At 44.9% G+C, this 22,390-nt stretch overlaps 1 protein-coding gene across 1 annotated transcript; it reads left to right on the top strand.

Moving 5' to 3' along the window:
• The first annotated feature begins 1,323 nt into the window (after positions 1-1,323).
• On the top strand, positions 1,324-17,439 carry COPS3 (COP9 signalosome subunit 3). Its single transcript, XM_080981164.1, has 12 exons — positions 1,324-1,481; positions 8,620-8,749; positions 9,014-9,126; positions 9,222-9,271; positions 10,341-10,433; positions 11,609-11,788; positions 12,931-13,071; positions 13,696-13,869; positions 14,161-14,247; positions 15,091-15,204; positions 16,348-16,428; positions 17,130-17,439. Exons 1-12 carry the CDS (start codon positions 1,427-1,429, stop codon positions 17,181-17,183), a joined length of 1,272 nt encoding a protein of 423 aa, XP_080837290.1. The 5' UTR covers positions 1,324-1,426; the 3' UTR covers positions 17,184-17,439.
• The last annotated feature ends 4,951 nt before the right edge of the window (positions 17,440-22,390 follow it).

Below are 22,390 nucleotides of genomic sequence, written 5' to 3'. Positions count from 1 at the left end.
TTGAAAGAGCTGGTTCTGAGCTGAGGTGGGTTGCTTTGTGTCTCCCAAATAATTACTGCCCTATTGGCAAGGAAATTAGAATCCTCAGTAGAAAGTTGGCACACAAAAGTGCCATGCTCAGCAGAAAACAGGAACTCTGTGTACTCTTTGTGGATTTGAGTCTGCTTTATCTAAAGCAGGCTTCCTCAACCTTGGCCCTCCAGATGTTTTTGGCCTACAACTCTCATGATCCCTAGCTAGCAGGACCAGTGGTCAGGGATGATGGGAATTGTAGTCTAAAAAAACTTCTGGAGGGCCGAGGTTGTGGAAGCCTGATCTAAAGTATCTGATGAAGTGGATTCTCCAGTCCATGGAAATTTATGCCATTAGGCACCTCCTGCCCCTGAGCTGTTTCTCTGCAAGTTAGTCATTATGAGAACTACTATTTAATAAAGGTTGCCCGAGTTTGCTTTCTTCCTCTTCCCTCTCTATCCATTTTCCCTTTGGTAATGTGGATTATTATTATTATTATTTAGATTGTAAGGCTGCAGGCAGGGACTGTCTTGTTTATAACTGATTTTATGCAATTGGCTGTGCTTTTTTTGGCCCAAGAGTAGGGTACAAATGCACCTAAATAAATAAATTAAAATGTGTTGATCTTTAAAGTACCACAAGGATCTTTTGTTCTTTTTGCTTATGTAACTGTGCTACACTCCCCCAAACAGCAACAAAACAATGATGATGATACGATGATGTGATAGTGAAGTGATAAGCAGGGAAGTGATAAGCAGCCATAACCGGAAGATGCTATGTGCTTCTGAGTGGCGTGAAGTACTCTGTGTGACATCACACCGCGTCTGACGTCACTCTGACCCTTAGCAACCAGACTGGGTTGTCGCTGCACTCTTACTATGTTTTTGTCTGCCAGACAGGGTAGAAAGCTGCAAAGGGCATTGCGGCCACCTAAATGTCTTATCTGGGAGGGAGATAAGGCAGTTTACTACGGGCTGGGTGTTTCTCCATGACGACAATTTGAAAGCAGACAAGGGGGGTTGCGGCGCCAGGCTAAAGAAGCCACCCTTCCCCGGTCCAAAACGCGCAGCTACCGAGTCGACAGCGCGAGTGACAGTTGGCGGCTGCCTCTGTTTACACCGGGGAAGGCCGCTTCCGGGTTGAGGGCCTGGAGCGGCGGTTCCCATGGCAACGCCCTTGCTTAGGCCCGCGCGCGCGCGCCGGCGCCGGCAATGACGCCCGGGGAGCTCCGCCCCCGCGGCCCTCCGAAGCGGCGTCTGATTGGCCCTGCGCGGGAGGAGACGCTGCCTCAGGAGGGAGAAGAGGCGACTTCCTCTCCTCCTCCCGCCCCCTCCCCCTCCTTCCCCGGCGCGGGGCCCGCTCCGTCTCCCCCGCCTCGCTGCTCTCCCGCCGCGGCCTCCCGCGAGCCGCCAAGATGGCGTCCGCCTTGGAGCAGTTCGTCAACAGCGTCAGGCAGCTCTCGGCCCAAGGTGACCGCCGGGGACCCGGGCTGAGGGGGCGAGGCCGGGGGGCTGGCGGGGTGTCAAGCGGGGGGACCCGCCGGGCGGCTCCGGCTCTCCTCGGCCTCCAGCCGCGCACGTGAATGGCCAGAGCGAAAGCGGCCTGGTGGGAGGCGGAGGCGGCGGTGGCCGTGGAGGGGGACGTGGGTTCGAATCCCGCCCCTGGGTGGTGGTGGGTGTCGGGGGAAGAAGCCCCCTGGCTGCCATCTCGGGAGGGAAACAGGCGCGGCTCCCCCTTTTCGCGTGTCCCCCGCGGGGCGTTTTAGAATTAACCCCTTTAACGTTTGCCTCGTGCAAGGGATTTTTTTTTGGGGGGGGTACAGATCCGACGCATGTTGTAAAGGCGGTGGGGGAAGAGGTTTAGGGATGGTTAGCGCTGGAACTAGTGGACAAGCAGTGAGCCTAAGAAGATGAGAAGAGCCCTTGTGGATCAGGCCAGTGGTCCATCTCGCCCCGCATCTTACTTTCACAGTCAATGAACATTTGCCTGCGGGGAAACCAACACGCAGGACCTGAGCACAAGAGCATTTTCCAGCAACGGATATTCAGAAGCATTGCTGCCTCCAACTGTGGAGGCAAAGATTAGCCACCAAGACGAGTAGCCTTGTCCTCCGTGAATTTGTATACAGGTATTTGTCTTTCAAAGCCATGCAGGTTGGTGGTCATCATAGCCAATGTGGGAGAGTTACGGTTCAACTATACGCTGCTTGACGATCTTTATCCGACATAAATCTTCCAACATTGGTGAATGGTGGAATTATAGAAATGCAGAGTTGGGAGGGACCCTGTGGGTCATCCAGTCCAACCCCCTGCAATGCAGTAATCTTAACAAAAGCATCCATGACAGATGGCCATCCAGCCTCTGTTTAAAAACCCCCAAGGAAGAAGGGCCCACCACCTCTCGCAGGAGTCTGTTCCACTTCCAAACAGCTCTTAGTGTCAGAATGTTCTTTCTGATTTTTAGGCAGAATCTCCTTTCTTGTATCTTCAAGCCACTTGTTCAGGTTTTATGCTCTGGAGCAAGAGAAAACAAGCTTGCTCCATCTTGTTATGTGGCCGCCAAGACCACATAACACCAGTCTTGAAAGACCTACATTGGCTCCCAGTACATTTCCGAGCACAATTCAAAATGTTTGTGTTGACCTTTAAAGCCCTAAATGGCCTCGGCCCAGTAGACCTGAAGGAGCGTCTCCACCCCCATCGTTCTGCCCAGACACTGAGGTCCAGCTCCGAGGGCCTTCTAGCGGTTTCCTCACTGCAAGAAGTGAGGTTACAGGGAACCAGGCAGAGGGCCTTCTCGGTAGTGGCGCCCGCCCTGTCGAACGCCCTCCCATCAGATGTCAAAGAGATAAACAACTACCTGACATTTAGAAGACACCTGAAGGTAGCTCTGTTCAGGGAAATTTTTAATGTGTGACATTTTAATGTATTTTTAATCTTTGTTGGAAGCCACCTAGAGTGGCTGGGGAAACCCAGCCAGATGGGCGGGGTACAAATAATAAATTATTATTATTATCTTCCATGTCCCAGTCCTTTAGATATTGGAAGCTGCCTTTCATATCTCCTCTCAGTCTCCTCTTACCCAGGCTAAACACACCCAACTCCCTCCATTGTTCCTCACAACAGATAAAAGCAAGGACTTCTTACGCAGCGCTTAGTTAAAACTATGGAAATCGGTTCCCGCAGGAGGCCGTGGTGGCCACCCACTCTCCTATGCGAAAAGGTTGCAGCATTTCGGACTTTCTAGTTCAGATCAAAGAGGTGACAAGAGGTGGCATAGTAGTTTATCAAGAAAGCGGGAAGAGAGGTTTTTCTCCCTCACTCAATGCTGGAACTTGTGAACATCTAGATTAATAAAATGTATGTTAAAAAAAAAGAAGAACTTGTGAACATCTAACGAAGCTGAATGTTGGAAGATTCAGGACGGATAAAGGTCCTCCTTCACACAGTGCAGCTAAACTGGAATTGGCTTCTGCCGGAGGCAGTGATGGCCCCCAGCTTGGATGACTTTAAAAGAGGATGAAACACATTCATTGAGGACAAGGCTATCAGTGGCTACTAGCCACAATGGCTGTGTTGTACCACCACTGTAACATGTCATACTTCCGAATACCAGTTGCTGAGAATTGCAGCTTGGGAGAGTGCTATTGCATTCATGTCCATCTTGCAGGCTGCCCTCGGACATCAGGTCAGCCACTGTGAGAGCAAGATGCTGGACTAGATGGGCCATTGGCCTGATCCACCCGGTTCGCCTTCTGTTCTTCTCATGTCCTGCTTGTGGGTTTTGCGGAGGCTCGCCAACCCGTGTTGCTGGCCGCTGTGGGATGCTGGGCTAGATGCGCCTTTGCTCCAATCTGCTTGATGTTGTGTTCTTATGATGCTACTGCGTCAATAAGCCTCATGATGATAATGCAGCCTTGAAACAAGCCTACCAATGTTACTGTCTGCAAAACATTTCTACCAGCTTGCTGGAATCACTGAAAAAGGATGTAGTGCACTGTCTGTTCTGCAGCAGCCTGCTGTGTTTCTGTGCCGGGTGCTTGGTGTATATCTTAGGTGCAGAAGAGCAGTGGAACCCTGCATCCTTCCTTCATCAACCACCTTATTCATCTGCATGGAATTCCTTTTTGGATATGGTTATCAAGCTAATGCTAAATACAAGACTGTGATAATGTGTGCAGCCCTGAGCTCTTTGAAGGTTAAGAGGGATATAAATGCTAAAACTAGGTAAATAATAATAATAGTAATAATAATAATAATTTATCATTTATACCCCACCAACCTGGCTGTGTTTCCCCAGCCACTCTGGGTGGCTTCCAACAAAATATTAAAATACAATAGTCTGTTAAACATTAAAAGCTTCCCTAAACATGGAGAAGTTTCCTTTTAGTGCCTTGCACCAGGTGGCTGTGACAGCTACTACTATTACTACTAACAGTAATTACTACTACTACTACTACTTATTGTTTTCCCCCCTATATTTTTAGCTATTCATATTTTCACCTTGAGTCCCTGCCGGGGGGGGAGGGGGGTGTCAATAAATGGATTCAAATAAATAACTACCATTGTTATTGGGGCTTTGAAGAATAACATTAAAAAGGACAGATTCCTAACCAACAAGGAGTTTAGTCTACTTTTTGACAGTAGAAAAGGAATCTTAGAGAGATGAGGGTAGCAAGTGCGAGTAGTTACTAATCCTTAGGTTTGATTTTGAGCCACAAGCCTTGAGGTGATGGCTTTTGAGGAAGGCTTTGAAGTTGTTGGGGGGAGGGGAGAGATGGACCCATCTACCCATTCAGAGCAAGGCTTCAAGGCACAAGGGGAAGAATGAATGGGGGCAAGACGTGAATGGCCATCTTGCCAGAGTTATACCATGTTGACAGAACATTAGGAAAACCCTACCAGCACAAGGAGATCCTTTAAGTTTTATTTGAAGGTTTATGTCTTCAGACAAGGAAATTTCTAGCACTATGGTGAAACTGTGACACTCCCTTGCTATTTTCACTATCTTTTTTTTTTTACTGCTATTGTTTTGCTATGTTATTATAAAATTATTTTTGTATAGTTTGTTTGAAATGTATTCCTGTTTTCTGTGTTGTTAAGCCACTTTGAGCATATTTTTTGTAGCAAAGCAGCGTACAAATAAAATGAAGGAAGGAAGGGAATAGATGCTACCAAAACAAACCAGCCCTAACTCAGCACAGCTCTGTTCTTGCTCACTCTTCAAAACATATTGCTGCATCTGCTCAGCATTTGTTAAGCCAGGGTTTTCCAGAGATAAGATGGGCAGTGCTAAATGCATAGGAACAAAGGCTCAATGTCTACAGGGGATTTTCAGGGTTAATCAGGGAACAGAAGTGAATAATCTTGCAAGTTCTTTTCAGACACAGCCTGACACTTCGCATTGAACTTTGTGGCAATTGGAAAAGGGGTGCCAGCATGTTGGGGAGGACAATGAGGAGGGGTGAGAAGTGTTGGGGAGCACGTCTTTCAAACGTTTTGTGTGCTATGTTTTACTGGTGTGGTTGTTTTTAAACAGCAGTGCAGAGCAGGGAACCTGCAGCCCTCCAGATGTTGGTGGACTCTCAACTCACATCAGCCCCTTCCCAGCATGCCCAGTGGTCAGGGATGGTGGGAATTGTAGCCAGAAGCATTTGGAAGGCCAGAAATTAGCCATCACTCGTCTAAATAATGGTTCATCTTTCAGAGAGGAAGGAGTATATGTCTTACAAAAAAGATACCATTTATGCTGCCATTCTGTTCTCTGATTCGTACCCAAACCTTGCATTCAGAGGTTATGGGGCATCTTGTGCATGTGACTCTTGTGTTCTGCTGATGAGGGCTTTGTAGTGTTGATCTAACTGGTAAAGCTTATGTGTGAATGAGAAACACTGAGTGTCTTATGCATACTGTAGGAGATCAGCTGAATCTGCCCAATATTGTTTAAACTCAGGTTATACTCTGCATGCACATAATTTTTAAAAATCTTGCCAGTCTCTGAAATATGCATCCTAGTGAAGAGATGGTAATTTTGCGGGGGGGGTGTCAGACCTGTTTGAATTCATGACTTAGCATGTGGTTGAAAGCATTAGAATAGCTTCACAGTGTTCTGTAGAACCTAATGTACGTTTCTTAATCTTTAGCACAGCTATATGTCTTGCAGGACCCCCAACCCCACGCCAGCTACCACTTAAAGATTCTGCATGCAGTAACATATATCTTGTTTGGGACTGTTAATTGGAGCAAAGGGAAGCTTTAAGGTTGTCTTATGTTCTTTAAAAAATAACTAGCACTGATGCTTTCTAATTTTGCTCCTAGTCACTTTTGACTGAGCCAAAGTAATATTTCGTATTTGTGGTCATTAGTTTTGAATTTGGAGCACAGCTTTGTGTACCTACAATAGATGAGCTCAGAGCTGTAAAAAATTTTCGTACTCCTAGGAATCCAGGTGTGAAAGCATTTGCATGCCTTTTTTTTTTTAAAGCTCAGTTTTCTTGGAGGATTCATAGTTTCTTCATTTAAATAAATAAACAACATTGTACAGTACATTTTTTTTTTGCATTGTGGAGGGGCAAATGTCAGGCTTGAGGGATCTATTTTTCCCCCCTAGATCCCTGAGATCCACTAACTAGAGCCAGATTTTGGCATAGTACTGTAGCTGAGTGCACAGAGCTCCACTTGAATACATGCATACCCCAATAATTTGTTTTTGTTACCAGCTGTCAACTTTGTCACATAAAAATCCCCTTCTCATCCCCCATTTCAACTTTCCTTCATTTCAGAAGCCAGTGACAGAGGCTTTCACTTGTTGTCATTGTTAAAATGGCTGGCAGTCAGAAACCCTTGCTGGGCTGCTGCACATCACGCAGATATCTAATGCTAAATCTAAATCTGCATTTGCCCAGCCTGCTCTATATAAATGCTTCATCTAAGGTTTGAGGAAAGACTTGTACTATTTTTTCAATAGCTGTCCTAGGATTTCAGCTGTGGTGCTGTCCATGGTATTTCATGTGTCTCGGGATTTTCACACTCTTACCTCACATTCCAGCTGTTTTAATCTGAAAATTAAACCCTCTACAAAAGTGAAGCATAATTCATATTATATTAGAATCTACTTAAACTCCCACAAACTGATGTTCTTGCTTATTTAAAGCTTGGAGACTAGGGATAGCTAATATGATGCTCTCCAGATCTTGTTGGACTCCAAACCCCATCAGTCCCAGCCAGCACAACATCTGGAAGGCACCAGGTTGGCTGTCCCTGTTGCATTCTCATCCTGTGCTTAACTTTGGGTGCTTCCAACTTGCTGGACAATTTAAAAATACAGTTTGCCGAAGTTCGTTAGCAACAGACCCTTCATGGAAATGGCTGGATGTAAGAACAGGCCAGTTTGATTGACCTCTTTCCCACAGCGCCCAACCACAGCTCTCTTCTGATATTCTGTGGTAGACAATTTCTGAACATGGATGCTCCCATCAGCTGTTGTAGCCAGTAGCGATTGATGAACCTCCACATCTCTGTGGATTCGTCTAATCCAGCCTTTCTCAACCTTGGGTCCCCAGATGTTTTTGGCCTACAACTCCCATCATCCCTGACCACTGGTCCTGTGAGCAAGGGATCATGGGAGTTGTAGGCCAAAAACATCTGGGGACCCAAGGCTGAGAACCACTGGACTCTAATCCTTGTTTCCCAAGCTGTCTTCCAGCTAGTGGTGATTGCCACACCTTATGACAGTGGATTCTCAAGCATCATGTGAACTGGAGGTGGGGAGATGGACTGTAGCACACCGTTCTCTTGCACTTTCTCACCCGGAGCTCTGAGCTCAAGTTCTGTATGGTGTCGTGATGGGTTGTTGTCGATGGTGTTGAGTAGGAGGGGCACTAATTTAGTTTCGGCTGGGGGCAGTGGTAGAGGGGTTCACCTGGTGTCTGCAGTATAATAGCAGAGGAGGCGATCAGTTTTATCTGCAGCACCTGTTAAAACACCCCTCTCTGTAGAAAGCACCCATTGCCTTCCATTATTCCATTGTATTACATCATAGAATTGTAGAGTTGGAATGTATCTCTCTTCTTCCGTAAGAGGCTTTTCACCACTCCGAATATACTTATGAAGAGCCAATTGGTGCAAACAGGTTCAGCTCAAAATATAGCTAAGGTTCATTTGCAGCACACACATGCCCTTCTCTTCTCTGCCCCTTTTTTCATTTCTTCCTAGACCGTAACAGCAGTGCTTCAAAGATAGGTGTGTCCTTCCCCTCTAGTATAGCTCACAGAGGAGAAAGGATATATGTGAAGCATTGTCTTCTCACTCATTGGCCAAGATAATGGTGCTGATCATATTTCCATGGCACATGCTTTTCATGCAGAAGGTCCCTGACTTCCCCAGGTAGGACTGGGCAGGGCTTCTCTCTGAAATCTTGGAGAGATGCTGCCAGTCAGTGTCAGAAGTACTGACCAAGGTGAGCCAAAGGTCTGACTTGGTGCAAGGGAGCCTCCTATGTCCTTGCACTTGGTGCAAACTCAGGGGGTACATAAAGGTGCGACAGGGAGCCTTTGCTTTATATACTTTTATTGAGCTGAAATGTAACAGCCCCTTTTTCTTGTTCCAGGGCAAATGACTCAGCTTTGTGAACTGATCAACAAAAGTGGAGAACTGCTAGCAAAAAACCTCTCTCACCTGGATACAGTGCTCGGTGCCCTGGATGTTCAAGAACACTCCTTAGGGGTTCTTGCAGTCTTGTAAGTTACTTTCCTTCATTTGAAATTTTTGAATTGAAGGTTTGAAAGGGTGTACGGATTTGCTGTATGCGAATTTTTACATTTTTATTCATGAAGGTTGCAGATTACTCTGTTTCCATTGCAAGAAATGTTAGAATGTGCAGATTGAAGCAAGGTTCATTGCCTTTGGAGCAGTCCTATTCTGCATTCTGGCAGCTTTTAAGAGCCGTGCCCATTTTCACGTGAGAGCTCCTGTTAAAACGTGGGTTCTGTCTTCGTTTTCAGGTTCGTGAAGTTTTCCATGCCCAGCGTCCCTGACTTCGAAACGTTATTCTCGCAGGTCCAGCTTTTTATCAGCACTTGTAACGGGGAACACATTCGATACGCAACAGACACTTGTGAGTTACTTCGGCAGCCTTGCATCTTGCCACGTTTGACGTGTTCCCTTTGTGGGGCTGCTCACTCTTTCTTTTTCTTGTTTCGTTGTCTCTAGTTGCTGGCCTGTGTCACCAGTTAACCAATGCCCTTGTGGAGCGGAAGCAGGTAAACAAGCCCAAACATGCTCCAGATTCTCTTTCGGGTGCTGGGATAGTACATGTCTTCTGGCCAACTAAAATTTTGCCTTTCCTCATGCACTAATTCTGAACCTTTTCTCTTTTCAGTTGGTATGTCTCTGTTCACTTCTTTGGAGTATGTTGCACAATATAACTTTGCTATTTTTATACTAGAGGAGGTATTTTTATGCTGACCCTGGGACCGGCAGTATGTTTCCCAGCCCTTCCAGTGCCTGGGATACAGCAGAACCACCTTGCCATGTTAGATCACTGGGCCTGGTGGATCACTGGCATCATCAAAGGAGGCCTTGCAGATCACATTCCAACCTGTTGAGTGTCATCTGGCACCAGTAGAGGGAGGGGCCTTCTTCATGGTAGTGCCTAGCCTCTGGGGTGCCCTGCTCCTTGGTTTTTTTTGGGGGGGGGGAGACACTGATGATTTGGTGCCTCTGCCATTTAGTAAGAACTTTATTTTATTTATTTATCGCTGCTTTTTTTCAAAAATGAAAATAACGTCTCTTACAAAAAATGAACATTAAAACAGAATTAATTGGTATTTGTATAAATTGTATAATTGGGGTAATATTGGAAAACCAATACAAATTATTTCGGGGACGACGACCAAGGATCGAACAGCCTAGAATACATACACGCACACATCCTACCCTGCTAAAATTAACATTCAATACTTGGGTGAATGAGAGTGTTTTTGCCTGCCACCTAAAAACTGCTAGTGATGGCGCCAGGTGTGCCTCCCTGGGAAGAGTGTTTCATAAAAGTGGGGCCACCACGGAAAAGACTCATTCTCGGGCCCTCCCTGATAATTCACACTGTTTCCTTCTGCTCTTTTATCAGTGATGCTTGTTTCTCTGTTTTAAATGATTTGAACTTTTGTTTTCCTTTTGTGATTTGCTGCAAGATTTCTTTTTAATGTAAGCGGTAGAGAAATGTTATTTATTAGATGAAAGTCAGTCGTCGGTGGCTTTTCGTTTATAAGTGCTGCCGCTGGGGTCCCTTGCGGAGGCTTCCCTAACAGAGACCTGTTACCTTTCCGACAGCCCCTGCGAGGAATTGGCATTCTCAGGCAAGCCATAGACAAGATGCAGATGAACACCAACCAGCTGACCTCAATACATGCAGATCTTTGCCAGGTAAGGGAATCCGGAAGGCTAACAGGCTGAGTGCTTTTGCTTCAAGGGTGCTCACAGTGCAGGAAGCTTCATCAAAACATCCTCGCGATCCCTTCCAGCCATGTATATTCCAGTGAATAGCTTGAAACAAAAGTAAAGGCTCATCAAGTATGTCTGCTGCTTGTTGTGCTGCTGCAGAACTTCTGAGTCACGGCGACCTTTCCTGCAGCACTGCAGAGTTCCTTACAAAGCTAGTTGTTCACAGTGGGCAGTTGGTCAACAGTGACATGGCATCTCCCAGTTTAGCTTTCGACTCAACCCCGGGAATAGATGAAGTTGCTTATAGCAATAAAGTATTCCAGATACCTTGTGCCGACAGTAGCCTTGCGACTCCAGGTAGCTGTGTGAATTGGCATCAAGTCACTTCAATAGACGGAGAAGCTTATTCCGTTTCTCTTTCAGTCTGGCTCCAGAGATGAGACAAGCTGTAGTAAGAGGATCTGTAATGCCATGCTTTAAACAAACATAAAGCCTAACCAGAAAAGTACCAAATAGAAACAAACGACGCTTAACGCACCTTTGTATAACATGCATAACCTTCAATGGTTCAGTGTGCAACAGTTAACATGTTTTAGCATGAATAATAGTGGGACTCGCAGGCTTATAAAGTGGGAAGGCAGTCAAAAGTTCTGCTACACCTACATTAACCCAGTTTTTTGAAAGAGTTATTCAAGCATCCTGATGAAGCCATTTGCATGTTTTGTAAATGCAGTTGTGACCACCCCCTAATCCAGTCATGGCCAAACTTGGCCCCCCAGCTGTTTTGGGACTACAACTCCCATCATCCCTAGCTAACAGGACCAGTGGTCAGGGATGATGGGAATTGTAGTCCCCAAACAGCTGGAGGGCCAAGTTTGGCCATCACTGCCCTAATCTCACTCTCTCCTGACTGCCAATGTAATGGTCCATATTTCTCAGGAGTCCAAATTATTAGGGTTATTTCACTCAACGGGGCTGAGACTCCCAGCATCTCGTTCTCTCATGAGGTTTCATAATGTAATTCTGTTAGCATTTTGCCATGACTTGTGATTAAAGCTCTGTTCTTAAAGCAGGAAAGATTGGATTTGAACAAAGGCAGCGTGTGAAAGTGGCTGGTTGGTTTGCTTTTTTGGTAACTCTGGTCTGTTTTGTTTCAGCTCTGTTTGTTAGCAAAATGCTTTAAACCTGCCCTTCCGTATCTAGATGTGGACATGATGGATATTTGTAAGGAGAATGGGGCTTACGATGCAAAGCACTTTCTATGTTACTACTACTATGGTGGAATGATATACACTGGGCTGAAGAACTTTGAAAGAGCACTGTACTTCTATGAGCAGGTAACTTCCCCCGCCTCACCTGTGTGTTGAAGGAGAGCTCTCTGTGCCTCAGGAGGTGTAAACTTCAGGCTGTAACAGCTCTGTTGATAGGCGCATCAGAAGCTACTAGATTTCCCCAGTCATTTCTGGTTGCAGCAAAAGCCTACAAATAATGAAAAAGAAGACTTCCTCCACTTACAAAACCTATCCTCACCTGATGACAATTCTTAGCACCCATAACAGTATAGGCCATTAGCAAATCTGTGCTGTGATTCAGCATAGTTCAGGAACAAAGGAATAAACATGTCTGCTTCCTTCGTGTCCAGCAAAAGCAACATACAACGGAAGTTCCCAGCAGACTGTGCTGGACATAAACAGGCATGTGATACACAACAGTCATGCCTGACCCTTTTAAGGTGGAATGAAACTATATCCTAACAGTGTTGCCTTTAACTGACGCTTCTGCCTAACAAATGGATTGATACACAGTATTGGGGGGGGGGGGAACCTATTTCAGTCTGAGGGCATATCCCCTTCTGAGTGACCTTGCGAGGGCCACAGGTCAGTGGTGGGTGGAGGCAGAGGCATAAGTGGGCGGAAGAATGGATGTAAATGTTACCTTGGGTACAATAGGCTTGTTTCTGTGCGCATACACACACCCCTCTCTCCTCCATCCAGTCAAGCAAGAGGCCTGATCAGAGTTCAGGGAACGTATCCCAGCTGGGCAAAATCGCCCAGGGTGCAAAACAGGGACGTGGTCCAGGGGAGAGTGCCAAAGGCCAGATGGAGAGGCTTGGGGGCTGCATTTGTCCCCTGCAGCTGAGGTTCCCCACCCCTGGTATACAGCTATAAAAGAGAAGGAACAAAGGGAAGTCACCAAGCCGTTCCCATATATACCATTCCTTGTTTATTCCTAGAAAATAATGACTGGGAACCCAAGAGCAAGCATTGATTTAGGATTGTGGTTTGTTTGGAAGGAAACAGAAGTTCGTTTCTCTACTGGAGCACACAAGGAGCAACAGGGGAGAGCTTTTGCTGCATGTGCACAGGATAATCTGCTTGACCATGGCTCACGGATTAGGACTGCAAATGCAGCCTCTCTCTGTGTATTTGTTTGTTTCTGGTGATTTTCATTTGCTCCCTTAATTTTTTTTCTTTTACAGGCTATAACAACTCCTGCCATGGCAGTCAGTCATATTATGTTGGAATCCTATAAAAAGTATATCCTAGTTTCATTGATACTACTTGGCAAAGTGCAGCAACTGCCGAAGTATACCTCCCAGATAGTGGGTAGGTTCGTTAAGGTAAGACTCCAGAAATCCTGTACTGGTGCATTATTTATTTTTTTAAGGCAAAACTGTGATGGAGGAGGAGGAGAACTTTAATTACAGTAGTTCTTGGGCCATAGCAGTGCAAAAAAGTGGAAAAAATTAAAGCAGAAAACGGAATTTACAGGAACAATCATCAAAATCAAAACTTGCTATTTAAAATTGAGCATTAGTAAAAGTAATAATTGGAATTAATGAAATGAATGGGCAAAGCTGTGCAGTCGGAGTTGTCTGTTTTCTCTCCTGCTTTTAGGAAAAAACAAAAGAACAGGAGATTTTGGGGAATAGCAGACTCATTCCAGGTTATAAGGAGAAGAGGTGTTGCTCAGTGGTGGTGCATAACCTTTGCAGTCCACGTCCTCTATTCAATCCCTGGCATCCCCAGCTAACAATGATTTTGGGTAGCAGAGGTGGGGAAATCTTGGGGCCTTGGAGAGCTGCTTCCAGCCAGAGCAGGCAGTACTGGACTAAATAGACCAATGCTTTGTGTTGGGATAAGACAGCTGTTGAGATCACTAGCTCCCGATGGGGGTCGTCATTGGTGTTTTGAGTTGCCCTTCTCTGCATTTGAAAAAGTCTTATTTTGCTTTCTCATCACAGCCACTTAGCAACGCCTACCATGAATTAGCGCAAGTGTATGCAACCAATAAGCCCTCGGAGCTACGGAATCTGGTGAATAAGCACAGCGAGACCTTCACCAGGGATAATAATATGGGTTTGGTGAAGCAGTGCTTGTCATCTCTCTATAAAAAGAACATTCAGAGGCTAACTAAGGTGAGGCATCCGCTCTGCTGTATTCCTATGAGTCCTTGGGAACGTTATGCAGGTGTGTCTTAGCTGAGGGTCTTTTGCCACCTGGCAAAATTGCTTGTCTGGTTCTCATGGGTGCTTTCGTAAAGTCTAAAATGTTACCTGCCGACAGCATCACACACCTGGCTTCTGATTATCCTGGCTTCTGCCCTTTTGCAGGCTTTCAGGGGTGGTCCTGGGTGTGCTAGTTCCCCATGGGAGTTGGTCAGAGTTTGCAGAAATCTCTAATGAATCTGCTCTGCTTCTGGATTTCAGACATTTTTAACGCTGTCGTTACAAGACATGGCAAGTAGAGTGCAGCTATCGGGGCCTCAGGAAGCAGAAAAATATGTCCTTCATATGGTAAGGAATGTTGCTTTTTGAACGAAATGTCAAGTTGGATTTATTTGAACGTCCCTTTTCTGCATATATTGCTTTCAGTAGCGATCAGGTTAATTGCAAACAATTGAAACTAGAGATCATATGGAATGTGCGCAACTTGCGGACCTAACATATAGAATAAGAGAACAAGAAGAACATATGTTTAAAGAAGATTGGAAAATGTTTATTGAATATATGGAGGAGAATTGTGCTTATTTGAAAACGTGGGCAGCATTAAGATAAATTCAACAGTGTAAATAAGTTTTGAGGGATGTAATAATGGAATACTGAATGTTTTAGTTTTATCTAAATTATGCAGCGATTTATGTTATGCAAAATGAACCATGGAAAGAGAAGAAGGGAAGTCACTGATATTTTAAGATTGTTTAAATGAATATTCTAAAATGTGAAACAGAAAATTAAAAAAAATTATAGGGGGAAAAAGAAACTAGAGGTCATTGCAAGTACTCAACATTAACCAGTACAATAGGATGATAATGAATATTCCTAACAACTTAATTTACCAGGATAGGCAAAGTTATTATGATATTATTATGATAGCACAAATCAAAACGTATTGATCTTCATGTCAAAACAAGGGTGTTTTTTAAATTTTAAATTATTATTATTATTATTATTATTATTATTAGGAGACCACACATTTCTGGTTATGAGATGGGGAGCACTGCCTTTCTTGGAGGTTTTGCTGTCAGTTAAGATGCGGGAAATACAGGCAGTTGGAGGGTCTTCTGGGAGGGATGGCAGAGGCAAGATGAAACAGGAACAGCGCCCAAATAATAAAACACTAAAATCTTGTTATTTCAGATAGAAGATGGCGAAATCTTTGCAAGTATTAACCAGAAGGATGGTATGGTATGTTTCCATGACAACCCTGAAAAGTACAACAATCCAGCTATGCTTCACAATATCGATCAGGAGGTAAATAACCCTTCATTTTCACCTCGGTTATGGTTGCCATGAGCAGCAGAACGAGTCAGTAGAACAGCAAGCTCTGTGGCACATTATGCATTCCCTATTAATTCTTTAAAAAAAAACCCAAGCATTCAAATACCTAGCACAACCCAGAGCTGGTTCTAGTCACTGCTGTGCCAGCTTTCAAATTTTCAGGGAGGTGTTCTGATTTAACTCACAGGAGATAATTGAAAATCATTCCCGCCCGCCCTCCTGCCAGGAAGTCTGAAGCAGCATAGTTCATTCTGTCCCCACCTTCCTCTTTCTCCTGTATGGACAGAGCCCACCCCCAGAATCTTCCAGCCTCACAATTAAAGCCCTTGGGATGAATTCAGGCAGTGAATTTATGGAAAGCAAGCACTTAAACTGATGCTGCTTATGAAGTTGAAAGACAAGATTCTGGATATAAGAGAGAGTGAGAGCTGATTTAAACAGCACTGCTGAAAAATCTCTGGGTGTTTACTCTCCGATAAGTTGCCCTGAGTTTCATAGGCCTTGATTCCAGGTGTGTGCTCATAAGATGGCAGTCCTCTAAGCTGGGAATCCATCATTGAGCCAAGCGCAAAATGTGGCTGGGGTCCTGGTGCAGATTGCTGCAGTTAAACAATTGGGCATCAAGGAAGCCTCCTGCCAGCCTCCTGCATACCACCCAGACACCTTTCAACAGATCCTCTTCCACCTTCTGTCTGTTCCTGCCATAGAAACATCAGAGGGGATGGGCCAAATTCCTTCCTTGCCCTTGGTCGCTGCATTTCAGAATTGATTGTGGCTTTGGGCAGCAGTAACTTCCTGATGGTTACCTTGACTGGCCCAGTGAAAATGCATTCAATGTTCTCTTCTTCCTTGCTGCCCTGCCCCGGATGCCTGGGTTCTTAGCAACAAACGCGTATTTGTAACGATACCCAAATCTGTAAAGCAGCAGTCTTGAAGCGAATGGCAAGGGAGAGGATAAAGAGTTCAAAGTGGTTACTGGGATGGATTCCAAGATTCTGGCAAGCAGGTTATATATGTGGTGCCTGGGAATTCTGACACACGTCTGACCATAGGGCTTCAATGTGGATGCTGAAGCTAACAAACTGTGACTGTCCTGTATAATCTGACTCTCCCCAGATGCTGAAATGTATAGAGCTTGATGAGAGACTGAAAGCCATGGATCAGGAGATCACTGTGAACCCTCAGTTTGTGCAGAAGGTAAGTGGCAGGACTCAGCTCTGTTTGGCCTTTTTCATAGAATTGTAAACTTGGAAGAGACGCTGAGGACCAACTAGTCCAGCCCTCTGCAATGCGGGAATATGCAGTTGCCCCATATGGGGATTGAACCTGCAACCTTGGCAATATGAGCACCACGCTCTAACCAACTGAGCTATGTGCGTGGAAGTCAAACGTTAAGCATGCATGGAAGCAAGCACCCTTTTTTGAACAGAAAGCACAGTGCATTGCTGCTTATCCAGTGGGTTGCGCCATTTCCACACACCCCTCCTCTCATCACCTTACAGATTAGTCCCAGCGGTGCTGTTTCCTATTTTGCTGGATTCACAAGGACACGTTTCTCTTTGTCACCCCCAAATTACAGCTCTTTTTTACCTGACTGAAATATAAGCCAAGAAATGGCTTCAGAGTAATTTCCAACGTTTAGAAAAATCACATGGGGAAGAGGCGTTGATTGTTAAACTACTCTGGGAATTGTAGCTCTCTGAGGGGAACAGGAGTCTCCTAACAATTCTCAGCATCTTTCACAAACTGCTACAGCACTCAGGATCTTTGGGGGAAGCTATGACTGTTTAATGTTTTATCATAGTGCTTTAAATGTATGGTGCGAATGTGGCCTGTACTTTTTCTTATTGCCTGTGTTTTGGAAGTAGGTACTAACAACTTTTCCCTTTCCTTGACAGAGTATGGGCTCCCAGGAAGACGAATCAGGAAGCAAACCATCCAGTTATTCTTGAAAATCACATTTTACTTGCTACTCTGTCATAGAGCAACAAAAAACAGAAAAAAACTAAAGAGAACCACCTTTAGGATCAGAGTGTTAAAAAAAAAGAACTGTTTCGCCTGGACATTGAGCAAAATTAAAATGATGTCTTCTCAGTACTGTGTGATTCCCCAAATATTCTCTGCAAGGAAAGGAAAAATCTCATTCTGTTGTGGATTTATCTTGAGGTTAACATCGTTATTGCATTAAATAATTTACTTTTTGTTTTACATGGCTTTGTTTTCATAATGGCCCTTCTTTTCCTCCATGAGACATTCAAGAAGTTTTATGTTGCTTCTTCAGGGAACAAGACAGGGCTAGTTGGTCTAAAAGCATTTTTTTTTTTTTTGCCTCACTTGTTTGAAATACAACCTTTCTGAATGAACTTTGTATATAAGCAGGATAGCTTATTATTAAGGGAGGGGGAATGGTTTATTCCCCCCCCCACGCGCCTAATTAAACTGGTACATACCTTTACTTGGTGGTAGCTATTACTAGATTAAAGACTCCTCAAATCTGACTGGCAAGGGATGAATGGAGAATATTCTCCCAGATTGTACCTGCCTCTCCCATTTCTAAAGCAGAGAAGCTGACCTTGTGCTAGACCTTTTGGTAAGGGAGCCTGTGAACTGCCCGCCATGAACAAAAACTTCTGCCTGGCTAGCAGCCACTGGCTCCACCTGCTGCTTCCCCTTCTCAGCCTCTCAGCTGGGCTTCTCCCATCACGACCACTTGCTTATTCCAGCCCTACCTGGCTTGATCAAAAGGTAGAGAAGAGGTCCTGCAGCACCCAGTACATTCTAGGGCATCTCTCTTAAATGACGTACTGTACAGGAGTGCAAAATAATCCCGCCATCCTTAAGAACAAGGATCTGTCTTAAAGCCACACATTCGAAATCAGTCCAGCCAATGGAATTTAGTCACCCATGTGTGGTTCAGAATTGATCACTGCGATCCGCTCTGGCATGGAAGGTCCGAGTGAATCGTTTCCATGGCTGGTGTGGCTCCACTGTATCCTAATTTATTTCTGTCGCATTGAGAGCATATGTGAGCTCTGGAAAGGGATTTGTGACCACGGGGTGGGAGTTAGTATTCTTGAAGTCCTCTTCAAAAGGGGTTTGTGCATGTGTCTTTAGATACTTTTGCAAAACCTGAAATGGGATGTAGATGAGTTTTGGAAAGTAGAACATATAAAACACTGGTTTTTATTTGTTTTTGCACTCTTGAGAAGCTCTTGTGGCACTTTATATACCAGAGCTAGGAAACAGGCATGGCATTTTATATTCACAAGCGGTTTTTAATGTGTATGAAAAATACAGGTTGTAGCATATATGTATTTTTAAAGTTTTGCTTGCTCTGAAGTTCTCTTGCACAGTTCTGTTTTTTAATGTGGTGGGGGATTTAATTCAAGGACTCTGGAAGGAAGCTGTGGTTAATACTTGCTTTGGGGCTTTTAAAAACCGCATCGTTTTGTAACTTCTGTAAAGTACCTATTGGTTTAAATTTAACACCTGCCTAGTGTGTGGGCCGGTGGTTCTCAAATGATAGGTATAGACCCCCCCACTCGAAGAAACTTGAAAGATAAATTCAGAGCATTTTGAAGATTGGTGATGTGCAGGTGTTTTATCAGGGTTGGGGGCTAAAGACAGAACAAGCTTGAAAACCTAAACAAGACGGCTTGCACAGTGTCACGTGTCACGAGTGGAGATTTAGAATTTTAACCTTTAGCGTCATAAGCATGTACCAACACTTGCAGCAATTTGAACTGGAGATGTGGGGTTATCACAGTACTGATATGGGAGCAGCCTAGTGCCCCAACAGATGAGTTACATCAGGGATGGGAAGACATGTTTGTTAGTGGCTACCGGGTGCTAAGGCGCTGGAAGAATTCTGCTCTAGGTGAAACCTGATCCGATCCTGCAAGCTCACATGCTGATGCAACAGGGCATTCTCAGGATCACTTAAAACAGGTCACCTTGATCAGGGTTTTTCAACCTGGGATCCCCAGCTGTTGAACTACAACTCCCATCATTCCTGGGAATTCCTCCTTATCCTGGCCTTTGACACCTGAGATGCGTGCTTTCCTGTGATTGCAATCTGTTTTAGCAATATTTAATTTTGATTTCAGATGGCTGTAACCTGCCCTGGGACTTACTGGCGAAGGGGTGGGTAAGGAATTTAAATGATGATGACGATACTGGCTGATCTGCCTGGGGGCATGATGGGAGTTGTGGTCCAACAACATCTGGGAACCCTAGATTTAATGAATGCTAACTTCGTCCTTATCTGTTAGGCGGTCTAGAGGAGGTGTGTTAAACTGAAGCGCCACACACAGGATCTCATGTCGGGCAAGATCTAATTGACCTTAACTACGGACCCTTCCTAACCTTTGAACACTTTGCTGTGGCAGGGATTCTACAGTTGGAGTAGACCACGTAGATCTGCCCACCCTTGGTGCATGTGCTGTGTTGCCAATGCTGGAAATAAATTTCAGTTCCTATAAGCCACTGCGTGAATTGTAGATACTTGGCTACTGAGCCCGACATAGTGTGACCCTTCCATCTTGCAGGATAGGTCAAATCTTCAATGCAGCCTCTGCTCTGATGTTGAGGCTCAGCTTCAAGCATTACTTTGAATCGTTTGCTTGCAGCCCCTGAAGTCTGCCTGCGAGTTGGGGGAACAATCTCTAGTTATTGGACACTTGCATGCAGTTTGCATGTGCAAAGTCAGCTTGAGAAAGCTGTAGCTCTGGTTCCCTGTGTAAACGATGGCTTTCTAAGCGGAAGCCAGCTTTGGTGATGTCTTCTTTCAAAAGATTCCTGCATTCTCTCATAGAACTCTACGATTCTATGACTCCTGTTGTGTATACACACCTCATGCTGGAGCAAGTTTTGCCGTCCACTTTTCAGCTTCAACCGTGACTTATAATTACACATGCAGGATTGATCACTAGGTTCCCCAACGTTACCACTGGTTTGTAAGTTGTGGTGAGCTTTTGTCCCAGGTTCATTCATTGGCATCTCCAGGTATGGCTAGGAAAAGACTCCCCGTCTCAAGCCTGGGAGAGCTGCTGCCAGTCCGAGCAGACAGCAGCAAGATACAGGATCCCTCTGTCTAAAGCAGATTCATGCTCCTAAAAAGTTGCTTGCAAAGGAAGCATGATTATAACATGCATGCTCATTAATTTAGTGTTGGCGAGGGGGGAAGGAGTGCAGGTCCCCAAGGGCGGCTCCCGATTTGCAAACAATGGTTTGCAGAAACCGTACTGCGTAAGCCATGGTTTGTAGTCAAACTAGCAAAGACTTCCTTTCAGTGGAAAATGCTTCACTAATATTTGTATGGCGCTATTAAAATGTTCAAAGTGTTCCACGTGCACTATGTTGTAAACCTCACAACAGTAGGCCAGACTCATTCTGGCATTGCAGACTGGGATGGGATGAGGCAGAGATTTGGTAATTTTCCTTAGCCTACCTATTGAGCTCATGGCGAAAGTAAGATTCAAAGAGGCTTGCAACTTGATTCACAACATGAAATTCAGTATTCGCAATTAGCATGAAATTCTTATTAGATCTAAAACACTGCCTTTTTTTTTTAGCCCTTACAATTGTGGGTTGATTGATTTGCTTGTCTTTCCAAAGAAATCTTTCCAAGTTTATTTCCATCCATAATTGTTTCATAGTTCGCGACTGTTGCTCCTGTGCTATGGCAGTCGTCATCGTACTTGATATCCCACAGAACAATAACAGAGGCTGAGGTGTATTTCTAAGTTCTCTTTAGGCTATCCAGATGTTAGACTAGTTCCCATCAGCCCCAGCCGAGAACGGCTAAGATTATGGGAGATGCAGTCCTGCCACACCTGGAGGGGACCAAGTTCCCCTTACTATCTATAGAACAGCCTTTTCCAACTAGGAGCTCTCCAGATGTTTTAGACAACCTGCGCTGCCTGGGGCTGATGGGATTTGTGATCTAAAACATCTGGAAGGTTGGGAAAAGGCTGCTTTAAGCAACCTTGGACTCTTCTTTAATGACTGGAAGGAAAGGCCTGTGTGATCTATAGCTTAATCTGAAAATCCTTTTGGTTCTGTGATCCTTAATCAAGTGGAAGATTGCTTGCCTCAAACGCAGCTGCCCTCTGACCTGCAGAGACTCATAAAGGATGAAGCTAAAATCTGCAGCTGTTTTAACAATCTGTACTATGCCATATAAAGAAATGTTGCAGTGTGCACCTTGCACAACAGTTTCACCTTCAGTTTACATTAAATTTCTTCCCATTTCCATCCTAGTGTTGTTGTTTTTTAAAAAAAACCATTCTGTTGCAGAAGCTTTCCTTTATTACTCAGTGCCGTTGTGAGCTGTCTTATGTGTGCTGTCACAGGATTACTCTGTATAATATGGAGAGATGTGGGGTTTGTTTTGCATGGCTGCGACAGGTCAGTACTGAGGAGCTTTTTTAAAAAACCAAAAAAAAAAAAAAACCCCTGTATTATTTAGTGATGAATAAAAAAGATCACACACAAGGCTTCCAAGTTTTTTTTCAATATGCTACATAAGGGATGGAGCAACTCTGCTATGAGGAAAGATTGCAGCATTTGGGACTTGTTAGTTCAGAGAACGCGGGTGGCGCTGTGGTCTAAACCACAGAGCCTAGGGCTTGCCAATCAGAAGGTCGGCGGTTCGAATCCCTGCGATGGGGTGAGCTCCTGTTGCTCGGTCCCTGCTCCTGCCCACCTAACAGTTCAAAAGCACGTCAGAGTGCAAGTAGATAAATAGGTACCGCTCCGGTGGGAAGGTAAATGGCGTTTCCGTGCGCTGCTCTGGTTCACCAGAAGCAGCTTAGTCATGCTGGCCACATGACCTGGAATCTGTCTGCGGACAAACGCCGGCTCCTTGGCCAGTAAAGCAAGATGAACGCACAACCCCAGAGTCGTCCGCGAATGGACCTAATGGTCAGGGGTCCCTTTACCTTTACCTTAGTTCAGAGAAAAGGGTGCAGAAGAGCAATGGAACCCTGCATCCTTCCTTCATCAACCACCTTATTGATCTGCATGGAATTCCTTTTTGGATATGGTATGATCCAGCAGGCTTTTTTGTTCTTATATATGTAGCTGTATCAGATCCTAGGCCAAGTAATGGCACACACACCCGCTCTGGGTTTACTCCTTAGCCCCGTTTTTCCCTAAA

The sequence above is a fragment of the Podarcis pityusensis genome, assembly GCF_964106645.2.
Source record: "Podarcis pityusensis genome assembly, chromosome: 14".
Lineage (NCBI taxonomy): Eukaryota > Metazoa > Chordata > Lepidosauria > Squamata > Lacertidae > Podarcis > Podarcis pityusensis.
The sequence above is the reverse complement of the archived record's forward strand: the minus strand, read 5'-3'. Positions and strand labels throughout refer to the sequence as shown.